This window comes from Lepisma saccharinum, chromosome 25 (assembly GCF_977018435.1).
Source record: "Lepisma saccharinum chromosome 25, izLepSacc3.1, whole genome shotgun sequence".
In the NCBI taxonomy this organism is placed as follows: domain Eukaryota; kingdom Metazoa; phylum Arthropoda; class Insecta; order Zygentoma; family Lepismatidae; genus Lepisma; species Lepisma saccharinum.
Genome location: NC_139253.1, coordinates 49,965,899 through 49,982,318, shown reverse-complemented (window position 1 = coordinate 49,982,318; position 16,420 = coordinate 49,965,899). Strand labels below are relative to the sequence as shown.

At 38.1% G+C, this 16,420-nt stretch overlaps 1 protein-coding gene across 2 annotated transcripts in view; it reads left to right on the top strand.

Moving 5' to 3' along the window:
* The window catches only part of Nab2 (Nuclear polyadenosine RNA-binding 2), a 67,321-nt gene that overhangs the window by 38,198 nt on the left and 12,703 nt on the right, over window positions 1-16,420 (top strand). For both annotated transcript variants that reach the window (XM_083111447.1, XM_083111446.1), the window contains 3 exons: window positions 2,946-3,035; window positions 8,315-8,474; window positions 15,240-15,487. In XM_083111447.1, coding sequence (XP_082967573.1) covers window positions 2,946-3,035; window positions 8,315-8,474; window positions 15,240-15,487 — 498 coding nt within the window. The remainder of the gene's footprint in view (window positions 1-2,945; window positions 3,036-8,314; window positions 8,475-15,239; window positions 15,488-16,420) is intronic.

Here is a 16,420-nt window from a genome sequence, read left to right as displayed (position 1 = left end):
GTGATTATATCATTCTTAGCATTAGCATTAACATCATGTAAAGCATCACCCCTGTGCTTAGCACCACACCATGAAGGCATATAGGGGGTGTGGGGGTAACACCCCACACTTTCTTGATCCGGTCCTGAGTGAGGGTGATGTGATCAGCAACATGCCCCTGACTGCCTTTACCCCCCAAGGATTTCCCACCTTTACCCCCCAGGGTTTCCCCCAGGTACCCATGTCATTCGATGCTGGGTGAGCACCGGGGCCGCTTCCAACGTTAGAAAAGTTCCCAGATTTGAACTGGCCAGGGATCGAACCTGGGACCTTTAGCATGGTAGTCAGATGCTTTACCGACTGAGCCACCGTGGCCATCATGTGCATTTCCTTATTGCACTGGTCTGTGTGTTCAAGCCGTTTATCCAAAGGCAGAACAAGAAAAAAAAATGATAGTCTTTCTTTTTTTAACTCTCGCATTGTGTCTGCTGCTCGCGTTTCCTAATCATCAAAGCAAAACAAGTTTCTGAGGCGAGATTCAAAACACTGCCGTTTTTCTTCCCTTATGAGTCATAGCTCTGGAGCCAGGAGACGAAACATTGGCGCCACCTGCCCGTTGCTCGCAGACACCCCTCTGACTGGTTTGCAATGGGAGGGAGGGGAAGGGGGAGACAAAAACAGGTGGTAGAGCAGCACTTATAAGAAGTGTGCTCATTCCCGCTCGGCCAAGTTGCAGAAAAGAAGGTGGTTGGGGGGAGGAAGGATCACTGCTTGATGCTCTCCCATGTTGTCATGTCAATGCTTCAGACGCAGGGCAGTAAAGAATGAGAAACCGGCTCAATCGGTCAATTACTGCATAGCTGTGCACAGTGGCAGATTAATGAGATCATGGAAGATGAGGGTGTTTTTTTTTTTTTTAACTTACTGACTTACTTGTAGTACGTTATGTTCGTTGGATGCGCGTATTCAGGTTCGAGAGCAACTGCGTAACTTTAGAATTTTAGACATCCGAGGAAAGGAGACGGGAGATCGTGTTTCGCCTTTATGTTAATTGGTTAAGATGTCACTTCCACACGAGCAAGAAAACCAGGGCAGAAATACATGGCACTTTTCTGTAAAGACTAGTGATGATACACATGGCACTTTTCTGTAAAGACTAGTGATGATACCATAGGGGGCATGAGAAAGCAACTGTCCCCTTGAAACGAGAAAAAGGCGAAGGTACAGTTCCCCATGCACTTTGCACCATGCCGTCATACATATAAAGGGGATGTGGGAGATCATGTGATCAGCACCATGCTCCAGCCACCTGTACCCCCCATACTCTTCAATCTCTGCCAATTTGGAGGTGATGTGATCAGCACCATGCTTGGGCAGCCTTAACCCACCAAAGTTGCTCCCAGGTACAATTTTTTTTTAGGTTGGGTGAGCTCCAGGGCTGCTTTATGTGGTAGCTTAGATCACCCGCATTTTAATGGCATTTAGATGCGCACTAAATTTGGCTGCTCTCAGAAAATATTGCCGCACCCCTTGTTTATTCACTCATTTTTCCTGGCCCCGTCACTTTACAGCACACAAGTCATGTAATATGCATAGAGAAACATTCTCTGCCTCACTTAGAATAATACATTTATCCAAACTTTGCCCCACTCCACTCCCCCACACAATTGATTTGACAAGAATATTTTTAAGCGAGTGAGTAAAATATCGCCCTTTCTGCTCATAGGAAAAAAAGCAACACTTTAACTTGTGCGTTTTCAGCTTCATTCTGATAACCAAATTATATAGCAAGATAACCAAATTATATAGCATTTGTGAAAAAAACCTCAGATTAAAAATAATTGAACTACATCCAATCATATTTCCTTAGGAATCGAAACGACTTTCCATTGAAGAGAAAGTGCAGTTGTTACCAGGTATGGCAAATCCTTATTTTCCATTTCCAACACTGCAAACAAGAACAAATAAAAAAATTACAAACGTGAAACAAGCCTCCCTCGCCTCTTTTTTTCGTTCCCGTCAACTAGGAAGGATTCCGTAAATGAGGGGGCAACGAGTCCCGTTGTCAATTTTCCACTCGTGTTTTTGTGGAGGGGAAGGGCGAACAATGACACCTCAGTCACACACGTGTCCAAACTCTAGTGAAGGCAGCATTTAGAGAGAATCGGTTTGGCAACAGTGCGCTTGTTGTCTGATCCTGAGGTAGAAGGATTGGCCCATTTATTCTTCACAGGGACTACAAGAAGTGCCGTTTTCCCTTCCTGTCTTTCAAGGAAAGAGCGACAAATGCAAGTTGTACCCTGCTTCCCCCTCCCTAGCATTCCACAGACCATGCCTCTTCACTCCTCCCTCCTCTCGCATGAAAGCCTAACATCTGGAAGTTCAAGGTTGCATGGTGAATGAAACAGCTGCAAAAGCAAGAAAAAGCAGGGAGAAGTTGCGGTCAACAAAACAAGTTTCTGCCAAATTTTAAAGATGTCGTCACGGCTCGGAAAACGTATAAAGCGGGAAATGGGAGTTAGAGCGAATGTAAGATTGAGGGGAACATCTTAACATGGCCTTTTGCCGGTGCCTGACTGGATGAACGTATTAAGTGGGAAAACGTATAATGCGGGAACGTAATATCGGGGTTTTACTGTATATAAATTTGAATTTTGAAAATACTTACTTTGAACTTCATAATGTATTATTTTTATGCATATTTTTATGACCAGATATACTTCAAATATTTTATGTGTATGTTTATGTGTTATGTATGTATATTTTCGTACATAATGTCCTTCACTGTTATTGTGTCTGTTACAATGGTGTGGCATTTTATCACGATTTATGTAAATGGGATTTTGTTTTGATAGTAATTAAGAATATTATTATTATTAACTCTAATTCTTTCCATTAATAGCAGAGTAAATATATAATTTAGGATTATTGACATAGTAAAGCTTAATTTTCACTTTCGTTTCCAGAATCACAACTTGAAAGTAAACTGGTTGAAGGGGAAGAGGTGAGTGAAGAGATGCAAGTTTCTCCAAAAGAAGTAAAGGAGCAAATTTCAGGTAAACATTTTTTTTTACCAATAACTAATCTCTATTAACATAGATATTAAGAGTTCTGCATCGAGGCTTTTTTGCTCGATCGTCTAATAGTTCACATGGATGACGCTAGATGGCTTTCGGAATAGACTGTTTCTTCACTCGAGCGAATAACGCTCGAACAGGAAATTGATCGGTATATGTTCGAAGCCAAGTAGTTCACGTACTACAGTAATTTGTCAGTGGTAGTGGGCCTTCAAATATGCTTTGTGAACTGAAAGACGCAGGGAAATTGAAACTAAAGTGAACATAGTCATCATGTCCCTGTTAAAATGTGATTTAGTCTTATCTTACGAATACAAAGCAATAGATGATTATGGGCTGAAACTACCAGCACGAATTTTACACATATATTTGTACAATTATTGTCACATTGAAATGATATTTGATAGTCTATATATTCGAGCGAATCACGCTTGAGTGTGGGAGATTCGATCAAGTTTGAGCAACCGAAAGTGGTCCAATGCAGTACTCTTAATAGATGTGCAGACAAAAATTATGTTATTACAATGGGAATCCAATGTTACATTTTCCCCTTGTTACGCATTCATTCTTCTTGGTCCCAATGAATCAGAATGTTGTATATTGGGGGGGGGGGGGGGGGGTTGCAGAGGGCATGCTCTGAACTTGACATGAGATGCCAAAAATTGAACCGAGTGGCTGTGGTCAGAAGAAAAAAGGAGTCACACTGTAGGTGTGAAGAGGAGAATGGCTTTTCTTGTATTGTACATGTTATGTTGGAGAAGCCCAAGCCTTTGAATAAACTTGTCTATTAACCAGTCTTAGTGGTTGGCATGCCATTATAGGGATTATCCCACTTAATATGCATATTAAAATTTTTACACAGTGACATCATGGCAGTTAGAGCCATAGCAAGATTCTAAAAGTTCTTTAGGACTATGTCAATGAGGCCGATAAAAACAGCCAATAAGTATATTTCTGCCATGGATAATACTTACTCCTGTCCAAAGTACAGGGTGGCCCATAAGTCACAACATGGTTTGAACAAATGATAACTTTTTTGTTTATGTTAAAATGTTTGCTTCCGAAAATTCTCATACACGTTATAGTCTGTGGATTGCCTTATTTTTGTTAATTTTGTTTCTCCGACTTCAGATATAAAACATGTAGTTTTCACATTGTATCTAAAGATATCTGTTTGGCGGTTATGCGGAGATAAGTAATTTACTCTGATAAGCTTACTTTTAATTTCTCTGTGCAAATATTTTCTCCTGATCTGTTTTGCCACCCGTCTGGTGGCTTTGTCAGGCAGGCGTGTACCTCAAGCATTCGCAAAATAGCCTGACCACGCATAGACGACGAGACCGAGAACCGTCGGGTACAGTGCCAAAACCCCAATACACAGCAAAATAAGGAAGCACTACACCCACACCAGAATGGCAGAAAGTGAAAGGAGCATGTCGACTAGCGCCACGAGCACAAACTGGAGAAGAAGGAACCACGCCACCTGCAGCAAGACAGTACACGCCTGACAAAGCCACCAGATGGGTGGCGAAATTGATCGCGAGAAAAATTTACGCAGAAAAATGAAAAGTAAACTTATTCGAGTAAATAAAAAATGTAGTTATGAGTTCAGTTTTAACTATTGTTTTCTCCACAAAGTGCTCAGGTTTGAACAATACCTTAAAATTTAACAGTTTATTAAGTATTTTTATCCATGTTTAGTTACAAGAAAGTTGAAAACTGGGAAATTTGTGTACATTATGTGTGGAAAATCACATCTTTTAAATGACATCCTCTCCCAAAAACGTGCTCTTTCTACGGCATGTTCCATGACATCTGTTAGCGTTGCTGTGCTCTAATTTCTGTACGAATATTATCCTTCGGTTGGTGGATGGTCTGAGGCTTGTTAACATCACCTCTCTTTCAAATAACGCCACAAGAAGAAGTCAGAAGCCGTCAGGTCAGGAGATCATGGTGGCTAGTTGTTTTCAGATTTTCTCAAATAATTCAATGCTTGTTTTCCAAATAAAACTTTACAATTTTGATTTGCTGTACAGTTGTGAATTTTTCCATGATAAATCTTCTTACTGTGGGCTATGATTTCTGAAAATAAAAAAATGAAAAAAAAATTAATAATCAAGAAAGTTATTAGCTGTTCAAACACATCGTGACTCATGGCCCATCCTGTATTTCACACTCTAGTTTTGCAAATTTTGCCTGATTTCTTGGCCATTCCCTGTTCACATACATCATTACTAGACCTCGGGTTTTAGGTTTTAACCTATTTTTTCCTTTGCAGGTAAATAAGAAATAACAAGTTATATCGGCATTTCATAAAAAAATGAAACAACTGACTAAGTTTTATAGTGCCTAAAATAAGCTATTTTGCTTGTTAGAACCCATTTTATGTTTCAATTAAACCTTTTTTTTTAGGTTTTTATATATTTTTTTAAGTTTTACACAATTTTTATATTGGGTTAGCCCATAAGTTCTGGCGTTTTTTTTAAGTGAAAATTTTGTGTGAAAAGTAAAATGTGTTGGCAATGTGTTTTATGTTATTCGATAGAGAATTATGTGCTCTACAAAATAGTGTGTTTAGTTTTTTATGCTGATATACTTTTTGTTCTTTTCAGGTCATTATAATGGAGTGTCAAGTCGACAAAAAAGGAGCATTTTCGACACCTGCTTTTTGTATTTTTTTAAGGTGCCAAAGCCACAGAAGCTGCTCGAGAGATTTGTGAAGTGTGACGAAGAAGCGATGCCTCGCCCTTAACAATTCGGTAGAGGAATCGCTGCTTGTGTCCATGAGTTGACCAATGACGGGCAAGCAAACCGTCGGAGATCGTGGCTCGTTGATTTTTGTTGTTGTCGTTCAAAGCATGCGGAACTCATGCGCCCAACTTTTGAACCTTTCCCATCGAGTGAAGGTGACGTTCTATGGTACTGTGGGAGCATTCCTTTATCTATGCCAATTCCCTCGTCGTTTGGCGTAGATCTTCGTGAATAAGCTGATTTAGTCGCTCCTCATCGAACTGAACGGAGCATCCGGTGCGATGCATGTCTTTGAGGTCGAAATTGCCGTCTTTGAATTGCTTAAACTAATTTTGAGCCGTCCTAAGAGGCATCGCTTCTTCGCCATACACTTCACATATCTCTCGAGCAGCTTCTGTGGCTTTGGTGCCTTGATTAAATGCAAAAAGCAGAAGGTGTCGAAAATGCTCTTTTTTGTCGACTTGACACTCCATTATAATGACCTGAAAAGAACAAAAAGCATATTAGCATAAAAAGACTAAACACACTATTTTGTAGAGCACATAATCCTCTATCGCATAACATAAAACACATTGCCAAACACACGCAAATTTTTCACTTAAAAAAAAAATGCCAGAACTTATGGGCCAACCCAATATCTCACAGAGGTATTTACTAGGTTTGGTCGCAAAATAATTCATTGACTGGCGTGTTTGAAACATGTTTTCTGTCGATTTCCCTCCCTCCAAACATATGATGTTTTTCAAAGCTTTGAACAAAACAAAAATGTCCGACGTCACTGTTACCTGCAGACAGTGGCGGCGAAAGGGGACAGCTCCCCCCTACTTTTTACCCCTGCACTATAGACTCTTAATGCTAAGCCTTGCCTACTAAGATAAAGTAAACTGTCCTCCCCCCCCCTTTCTCCCCATTCTCAGTTTTTGCACCCAATCGTCTCCACTGCCTGCACAGTCCCAAGTGCAAACTTCTGATCAGATGGCCTTGCTCACTTTTGTGTCAGTTTGGTTTTTTTTGGCATTCACGCCTTGCGAAGTAATATTCAGCATTCAAATTAGCACTACTGACTATGTTTCTGTTGAAAGATAATTTGCAGCACATGGAATGATCCTCACAGACAAAAGGTGAAGTTTGAGTGTGGATAACGCAAAAAGATTCATGGTGGTCACTAGGACCATGATAAAATTCAAGTATAATTCCTGGTTTTCAAGGTGAACTTTCCAAAAATTCAAGGATACAAGCAGTTGTTGTCTCTATTCCAACCTTACATATTACCAACTCTCACCCTCCCTTCCATACACAAAAATATTGACAATATAAAGGGTTTGTATGATTCTAATGTAACAAGAAAATTACCTAATCAACTTCAAGATATATTATTTTGTAATAATCTTCCGTTTGTCAGATTGTTCTGTAAAAGACACTAACAAAGTAAACAGATTGTGAAAATTTTGTTTTATTTTCTATATAGCTTTATTTTTCATCCTCAAAGAAATGAATGAAATAAAAGCTAAACTGAGAGAAACTTGCCTCAGGGCATTTATAAACATGTATAAATTTAATGGGATATGGACTAATAAAAGTTGCAATTTTTCACATCTACGGAGAAAAAAATGGAATAGAGAAAACATCTGCTTGTACCTTATTTCATGTCTTGCCCAAATTCATGAATAATTTCTAGAGCCGATAATTCACGGCATGATTTCCGGTGCCAATAATTCACTTCTAATTCCCGGAATTCAAGGAATTCCAAGTGAGTAGCCACCCTGATATTGGGCAGCAAATTATACATACGTAATTCATTTTTCATATCATCAAGTAATTTTTTCTAACAGCACAAGTGCAGTATTATAATAATTTGTAGATAATTTTTAAAATGATATAAAGAAATGAAAATTTGTTTAGAAAATTAATATTTGGTTATTACGGTTCTTGTGAAATTTAGTTTTTAACGATTGTATCTAATCAGTATTTTTCAGGAATTTTGTACCAAATTAAGTCTTTTTGCAACCTATTTCAGGATTTTACGAGCTTAATTTAAGGTTTTTAGAACCTAAAAATCCGAGGTCTAATCATTACATCACATAATTCACAATCTTTGTGGTAAATATTAAATTGATCAGAGAGAGGAATTTCAACACACGAAACATCAGAATTCAGTCATGTTTTGCTAAAACACATAACCGTGTTCCAAAACTTCAGTTCTGGTCACTTTGCAGTGTGAAAACTGCTTCTTTAGTCATTACACCTTTCTGATAATACAAGTGGAAAGCATTGTTGCTAGATGTCCTTATCTCTGTAGAAGTTCCTGGACCAGATTCTTGACTTTACAATGCAGGAATGCCAGGAGGAGGTGATGTGGAGGATTTATTAAAAAAATTGAAACAGAATATTCTTGTTGTTCTAGTCAAGACTATACAAAGAGTACAATTGTTGATAATGATAGTTTTATAAGTCAAGCATCGTTCTGATACATGAATAATGAATGATATATAAACTTTTGTTTCTAGAGGATGCAAGCAGTACTGGCCATATGTTCAATCTAGATACCGATGCAATTATGGTTGATGCAGACAATGTAAATGTTACTGTAAAAGAAGCAAAACCAGCTATTATATGCAGACCTGTTCATGAAACTACCGGCATGAAGCAGAGGATCATCCAAGGAAGGTAATTATCTTTGGCATTGTCACCTTGTAATCAAGGGGTCCAGGTTTGATACCCAGTGGAAGCACCTAGTGGTTCAGATCCTACTTTAAACCGTAGGTCCAGTCCTGATTATCCTTTCTGTGCGTAAAGTGGACTTAAACCCCAAACTCAAAACTGAAATTACTATCTTGCATGAAGTGACTAGAAGAGAACTATGACTCCCATCTAGAATGTCTCAGTCCACTTTATTTTTCGTACCTCTTAAATTAAGTGCTTGTAATATGTACACATCTCCGAATGTTACCTGATTGCCCTGAAAGATGTATAAGTCCAGAAATCGTTAATTTGAGAACCTGCAGAGAGTAGCCAACTTTTCTGCAGGCCCCTCTACTAGGCAAGAAACCCTGTGGTGAAAGATTTACATTCTTGTTTATAACATATTCGCCCAACATATTAATAGAGAACAAAACGGAAAACTTAAGTACTATGAGGAATAATTTAAGAGAATACTTGTGATTCGGCATGTTAAAATTGGAATCAGAGAAACTGTTGTGAGGTTGGAAACACTGCACTCGCTCGTGGTGCACCTGGAGGAAATCACTTTCAAGTTTGAACACAAACGAGCATAATTACGAATAGTTTATGCAAATAAAACATAACAACACCTTGCAAAGTATTGTGCAATGAGCAAAAATTAATAATTCTCGCATAGAAAAATGTTAACTTGCGCAATCATCAACACCTTTCAAGGCATTTGCTACAAGCGATGTTGTAGAGTATTGGTAAAGGACTTGCGTCACATGTATCTTTTACCCTAGGAATTAAGAATAACAGGTTCAAATCCAAAACTCCAATTATTTATTATTAAGTATGGCATTCAGATACATTGAGTATAAATTTTAAGTTGAATAATTTTGTTTCGGGATGTTTGCAAAAATAATTCGGTGTGGAATTCAATGAATGCTTCCAGCATCTCACTGTATTTGTATTTTGTTTCTGCCAGTAAAGTATACAACTCAGAGATGAGATTTATTTCAAGGCACTAACTCAATGTAGGCATGCTACATGTGAAAAGTCTGCAATTATTTTGAAACTAATTTACACAACTTGATTATTATTGCCATTCACTCTAAGTAATCCTTTTTATTATTCTTTGAAGAGCAGTAGGAAAATTCATTAATTTGGATCGAAAAATACCTAAATTATTGTCGTATTCTAAAATACTTAAATAGTGGACTGTCATTTTTCAAACTGTACGTTGACTACAAGTGGCTTCTGTGGTGTAGTGGTATCGTGTCTGACATGTGTGACAGGGGTCATAAGATCGATTCCCATCCACAGCAGAAACTTTTTCAGAAGGCGAAAAGTGTTCACGAAATATTTCTTCAGATTCATGGAAATAATGTTGATTTCTTCCAAGAGTTGGAAACCTTAAATTCCAAACAGCTATATAAATTGAAGCAAGCAATCAGATATCACATGACAGGTGCAGAAATCAGATAGGAAGCATAGCTTAGTCATCACTAGGGCTCGGTAGTTGATGATCTGTAAATTGACCTTAAAATTATTTTAAAAAATGGCCTAAAATACTTTTCGCAATGAAAATGAAAGCTTGATTTTTTTTAATAAATTAAAAGAGAGTCCTTGAATAATTTGATAAGATCTGCTGTTTGGTGGTTTAAACTACTAACTAGTGAAGCAAGGGGATAAAAGCAGTCAAGTGCTAATTTAGTTTTCTTTATTTTAACTTCAAGGTTACATAGCATGCACTGCAACTTTTTTTTTTTTTGTATAAATCATTCACCTTTGAGAATGGATCTTCCATGATACAGCAGATGGGCAGCAACTGAAAATACATTTGTGTTTGGACTACAGGACACTTCCCTAAAAACACAAGTACAAGAAGAAGGGAAAAACAAATCCTCTCACCTTCTCCTCCCCCATTAATACGTATTCCAACTGGACGTCGAAAATATCCTAGACATTTGTTGTAAAAGAAATTGTTGAAATGTCAAAGGAAACTCGCATCGTGTTTTTCCAAAACTAGGCAGAAAAGTAGATAGTACCTTTCTCAAGAATTACTCCCCAACGGGTCTTGAAATCAGTCTAGCGACTTATCTCTAAAGGTAGAAACTATGTCCCTCATCGTGCCAAGTGAAAACGGGCTCGGTTGGTGTCTTATAACCAGCTCCCGCTACCTTTAGGCCAGCCCTTGGACAGCTCAGACCATTGTCTCTCGAGGGTACGAAACAGCAAGCCATGCTGCGTGAAGGTTGGGGCGGTCGTCAGCTTGACCCAAGTCTTTGCACCTTGAGCTTGACCAATTGCGAGATTCGAATCTTCTTGTCTGAAAATTATAAATGTATTAATTTAACAATACTTTGGCGAGGTATGCGTTTCTTCTGAAGTTAGTGCCATGGCACGGCGGCTTTGCCCTTTGAGCTGCCACTGATCAGGCATATGTTGTGTAAATTAGTTTGAAAATAATTGCAGACTCTTCACATGTAGCATGCCTAGATTGAGTTAGTGCTTTGAAATAAAATCTCAACTTTGGATTATATATCTTACCGCCAGAAAAAAAGAAAAAGTGCTGAAAACATTCATCGAATTTCACACCGAATTATTTTTGTTAATAATCTGAAACAAAATTATTCAACTTAATACTAAACTCCATACTCAATGTATCTGAATGTCACACTTACTTACAAAAATAATAACAATAATTTGGAGAGTTTTGGACTTGAACTCTGAACCCTTAATTCCTAGGAAAGAAGATATAGGTGACACAAGTACTTTACCAATACTCTACAACATCGATTGTAGCAAATGCCTTGAAAGGTGTTGTTGATTCTGCAAGCTACCACTTTTCTATGCGACGAACATATTTTCGCTGCAAATTGCGAGAATTATTAATTTTTGCTCATTGCACAGTACTTTGCAAGGTGTTGTTATGTTTTATTTGCATAAACTATTCGTAGTCATGCTTTTGTGTTCAAACTTGAAAGTGATTTCCTCCAGGTGGACCACGAGCGAGTGCAGTTTTTCCAACCTCACAAAACTTTCTCTGATTCCAATTTCAACATGCCGAATCACAAGTATTCTCTTAAATTATTCCTCATACTTGAGTTTTCCAATTTGTTCTCTATTAATATGTTGGGCAAATATAGTTTCAGACTTGAAGTTATAAACAAGAATGTAAATCTTTCACCACAGGGTTTCTCGCCTAGTAGAGGTGCCTGCAGTAAAGTTGGCTACCCTCTGCAGGTTCTCAAGAGCTATGTTGCCAAATTAACAATTTCTGGACTTAGAAATCTTTTTGGGCGGTCAGATAACATTTGTAGAAGTGTACATTACAAATCTGTCCCATTGACTTGGAACCCTCCCTTCCCCCCTTCCTTCTTTTTTCACACTGTTTCCTCAACTGTACTGCTGTTTCCTAAGCGTTAACACAATCAAATCTAATTCTCAATCTTTCACACCAAATGCAAAAATGGCACCATTAGGAACACTTAATGTAATATTGTATTTCACTGTTGTATCTTTCTTACAGTTTTCTGCAAGAATTTATGTTATTATTCATTCTAATCCAGTTGGAAATTGGTAATGTTTGGTAATGTTTTTCCAGCCTTTTCCCCAGAATGACTTATTTTGATGTCTTCCATGCTTAAAATTTGTTAGAAAACATACTTTGGTAATTGTTGTTAAGTTGAATAACGAGATAAATCACAACACATATTTTGTTATGTCATCTAAATTTTCAGACCAACATCGATTCTTCTTCAGAGATAGAAGAAAGAATGTGTGGTGGAAGGGTTAAAGCATCATGAAAATAGTTGAAACTTATTAAAAACAAAAATTTAGTGGTGTGGCATGATATTCTTGAAACTGTAAGGGATGCTAGTAATAAACCCCATCATTAACAGGTGCCTGCTCAGCAAATTCAACTAACATAAAAAGTTAAAAAATAATGAATTTCACAAAAGCATGTATTAGAGATTGGAGCCACAGTGGCGTAGTTGGTAGGGCATCTATCTGACTTCCATGCAGGAGACCGAGTTTGATTCCCGGGGTGGGTGATCTAAGGTCTTTTTCCAGCCTTCTCTCCACATAATGTAACTCTGAGGTTCACCCAGCTTAAACTAGATGTATACCTGGGGGGGGGGGATGACTGAACCCCACACCCCCATAGCATGGTGCAAAGTGCATGGGGAACTTTACCTTATCTACATACCTGAAAATAAGTAATAGCAAAGCTGTAGCATGCATGTACTCCTTTCCCAATCAGCTGATTTAGAGTCACGTGAACAGATTTACAAGTGTTACACTTATGCACAATGACTCATTCTCGTGATACACTGACTGCTTCACTATAGTCAGTCTCGTAAATAACTTTACACTCTTGTCTCAAAATTTAAAACAGGATATACAGGGTGGCGCACGAACAGTTGACACATTTGAAATCTAAATTTAAAAAAATAAACTGTGGTCGGAGTTGAACAATACACAAGTGCATTCGGTAGTCCTTGGAAATACCGGTAGGTGCCCTATCGCTGGGCTGGCTGGGCATGATCTAGTAAACACATCTATTTCCTGTCAGTCAGTGCAGCGTGCCAAAACAGTCCTGTTTTATGCAGAAACAAAGAGGGTTACAAGTACGCAACGGAAATTTCGAGCTCATTTCAAAACACGATAGGCTCCAGCAAGAAAGACAACCTCGCATTGCTCCAGTTCGGACCCCTGAAAACATTGAGGTTGTTCGAGTTGCCATGACACGTAGCCCTCACACCTCACCTCACCCCACCTACCCCCCGTACCGCTAATGTTGTGTTGAACTTTTTGAACACAGTGTTTGATGATTGAGTGATTTTCAATCTATATCCTGATCGACACAATGGAGGTTTCTTCTGGCCATCTTCAAGCCCAGATTTAAATCCCTGGGACTTTTTTCTGTGGGGGTTTTTAAAGGAAAAACTCTTCCCGTTAAAGCCAGCAAACATTATGGAAATGCGAGGTCGGATAGTTCAGTTGTGTGATGATATTCACAAAGACATGTGCCGTAGAGTGGTAAGAAATATGTGCATCCAACTTGAAGAGGTTGTTCGGCAGAACGGGAGCCATAGTGAACATGTTATACAGTGAGAAAACTTTCCACTGACAGACTATTCTTTATGTCATAATATGCACATGTAATATTTAAAAATAAATTTGCAATCTAAATTTCAAATGTGTCAACTATTCGTGCACCACCCTGTAGAAGGAAATATAAAGGGTGTCTCAGAAATATTTTCGATTTTGAAACTGTTAAAATAAATACTTATTTTTTTTGTTTAAAGATAAATTTATGAGCAAAAGAAAGCTTAAACATTACATTTTTATTTGTGAAAAAGAGTTTTCGATCACTCGCCGAAGCATTGCACGAGGAATAGCATTGAATCAAAGCATTACAGATGAAATCAATGTGATTGGGTGCCAAAACGGGGGGAGGGGGGCATCATAGTGCTTCCAGTGTTTTCAAACTTTTAATTAAATTTGCACTTGGGACGTCTCTCATTCCTGCCTGGTTATAATGATGCCAGTACAAACGATGCACAACGACATAAGAATTATTATTTTTATGAAACGCACGAATGCAAAAAGCACGTTGCTGCCCCATAAAGCTCTCCATGTCAACTAAGTATTAACAATGTGCCAAGCGTTTGAGATGTATCTCATTTCTCCGTAATGTGCAAATTGCCCCAGAGGGCAGATTCAAAAACGAAAATATTTCTGAGACACCCCTGACTTAAAGCAAATTGAATAATTCTTCCACTGAACAATTTCATCATCGGAAAGTCATCAATCACACATTTACAGTCATTTTCAGTTGATAATGATGTTACCACTAATGAAGACATCGTCAAAATATTGAACAGCACTAAAAGCTCAGAGCGTAGTCATTGTTCCAGTTACTTTCACTGCAGGTACAGTACAGTGTGATGTGGTGCTGGCTACCAGAGAGAAATGACCATTAGTATGTCTGGCTGGAGTGGCAAGTCGTTGCTTACATGTGTCTTACTATGGCATCTGTTGGCATTAGTGAATGCTAGGCCCACAACAAGTTAACCCCACTAAATAACCTTTGAATATGTTAAATTTTGCCCTGTAGGATTACACGTGTGCAATATAATACTATTTTTTTTTGTATTTGTAAGCAGGCCCTGTAAAAGCATGTTGTCCTGTTCATGTCGCTGAAGTGGTCAGTTGGTCCTTTCAGCTACATTAGAAAAGCATGAGATTCGAACCTAGCTTCAAGGATTGAGATCAAACAACCTGCATGTTGTGATTTTATCTAGATTTTAAACAATTGACGACACGTGTCATGAAATTCTACCTTTTTGAAATAGGCAAGGTTATGGTTTCTTAAACTGTTACTATTGAGCAAATGTAAACATATAAGCAGAAACTTCATGGACTTAAAAATATTCTTATACTATAGAAACAAAGTTATTCTTAAAATGGACCTCCCTGATGGCATTGTAGTAATGTCGTCACTTTGTAATCAAGGGGCCCCAGGTTCAATACCCCGTGTAGACACAGGGCACAGTAGTTCCGATCCTACTTTAAACTGTAGGTTCAGTCCCGATTAGCCTTTCTGTGCATAAAGTGGACTTAAAACAACAATTCAAATTAAATTATTCTTAAAACAATCATTCTTCATCAACAATCTTTCCTGTGAATTGTTCTTAAGTTAACATTTGGTTTCACATTTGTCATTTTATGAATAAAAGATCAATGTTTTCTTTTCAGGTCAATAGCTTGTGCCGCAAGAGCAGAAAGTCCCCAGTTTGTTGTTACATTGGATGGTATAGATTCTTCACTGTATGAAGAAGTGGATGGTGGCCAGTTTGAGTTGTCTGCTGATGACATTTACGTTGATGAAGAAGTAGAAACAGTTGAAGAGCAGTTTAGCTTAAAGCGTGTGTCGGAGATAGAGAAGAGATCAGTCATATCTCCCATCATCTTTAAAAGTCTCACTTCAGAGAAGAAACCTAAGGGTAGGTTATGGTCAGAATTAATTGATGTATGCTTTTGGACACACAAAGTTTTAACAGATTCTTCTTTAGTAGTAATAATGATAATAACTTATTACCACATTTGCTCATGTATAATGTGCACTTTTTAACAAAATTTTTGCCCCGGAAAACTGTGGTGCATAAAAACACTAAAAGTGGCCATTTCCCATGATTTTTCACTTTGTAACAGAACATTTTGCGATACAGATAAAAACTGCTGTTCTGGAAGAATTCGAGTATGCAAAATAATAGAAAATAACTTCCTGAGTGCTGCAAATCCTTAACATAATTTTGATCTCACTTTTACTACAGAGTAAACAAGGTTGTTACAGAACTGAAAGTTTGGGATGCTAAACACAGTGGAGGAAGGGGGGGTGGCGGCGTGGGTGGTGACTCATTGTATACACAAGATGATATTCTCTTGATCTACATAGCAACAGCTTTACGACCTACAACTAAGAAAGCCATTTCTTGAACCTGAATTGTACTGCGCATTATGTACAATATATAATTGTTTGTCGCTTTTCCCCATCAAAACCAGGGTGTGCATACACACGCGTAAATACAGTATTTGTTACTTCCTCATAATAGTAAAGGCAGTGCAAATATTGTAAATGTAACTGCTATAGGTTAAAAAATGTAAATTATTGATAGTATTTTTATTATTAGATTAGTTCCTGCTACTTCCTATGGTATGGGCTATTTCTAGTGTTGTTATGTGTAAAATTACTGTAAGCCAGTTTTCTTTTAATTCTTGAAGCTTTCCTGGCAATGAATGATGAAACGATTCTCTCAGGCTGTTGACCAGGTTAAGTGTGGAAAGGATTCCAAGCTTTTGAGAGCTAACATCTACCCTGAAGATGAGAGTGACGTTAGCTCTCAAAAGTTTAGAATCCTTTCCACAACTCATCTGGT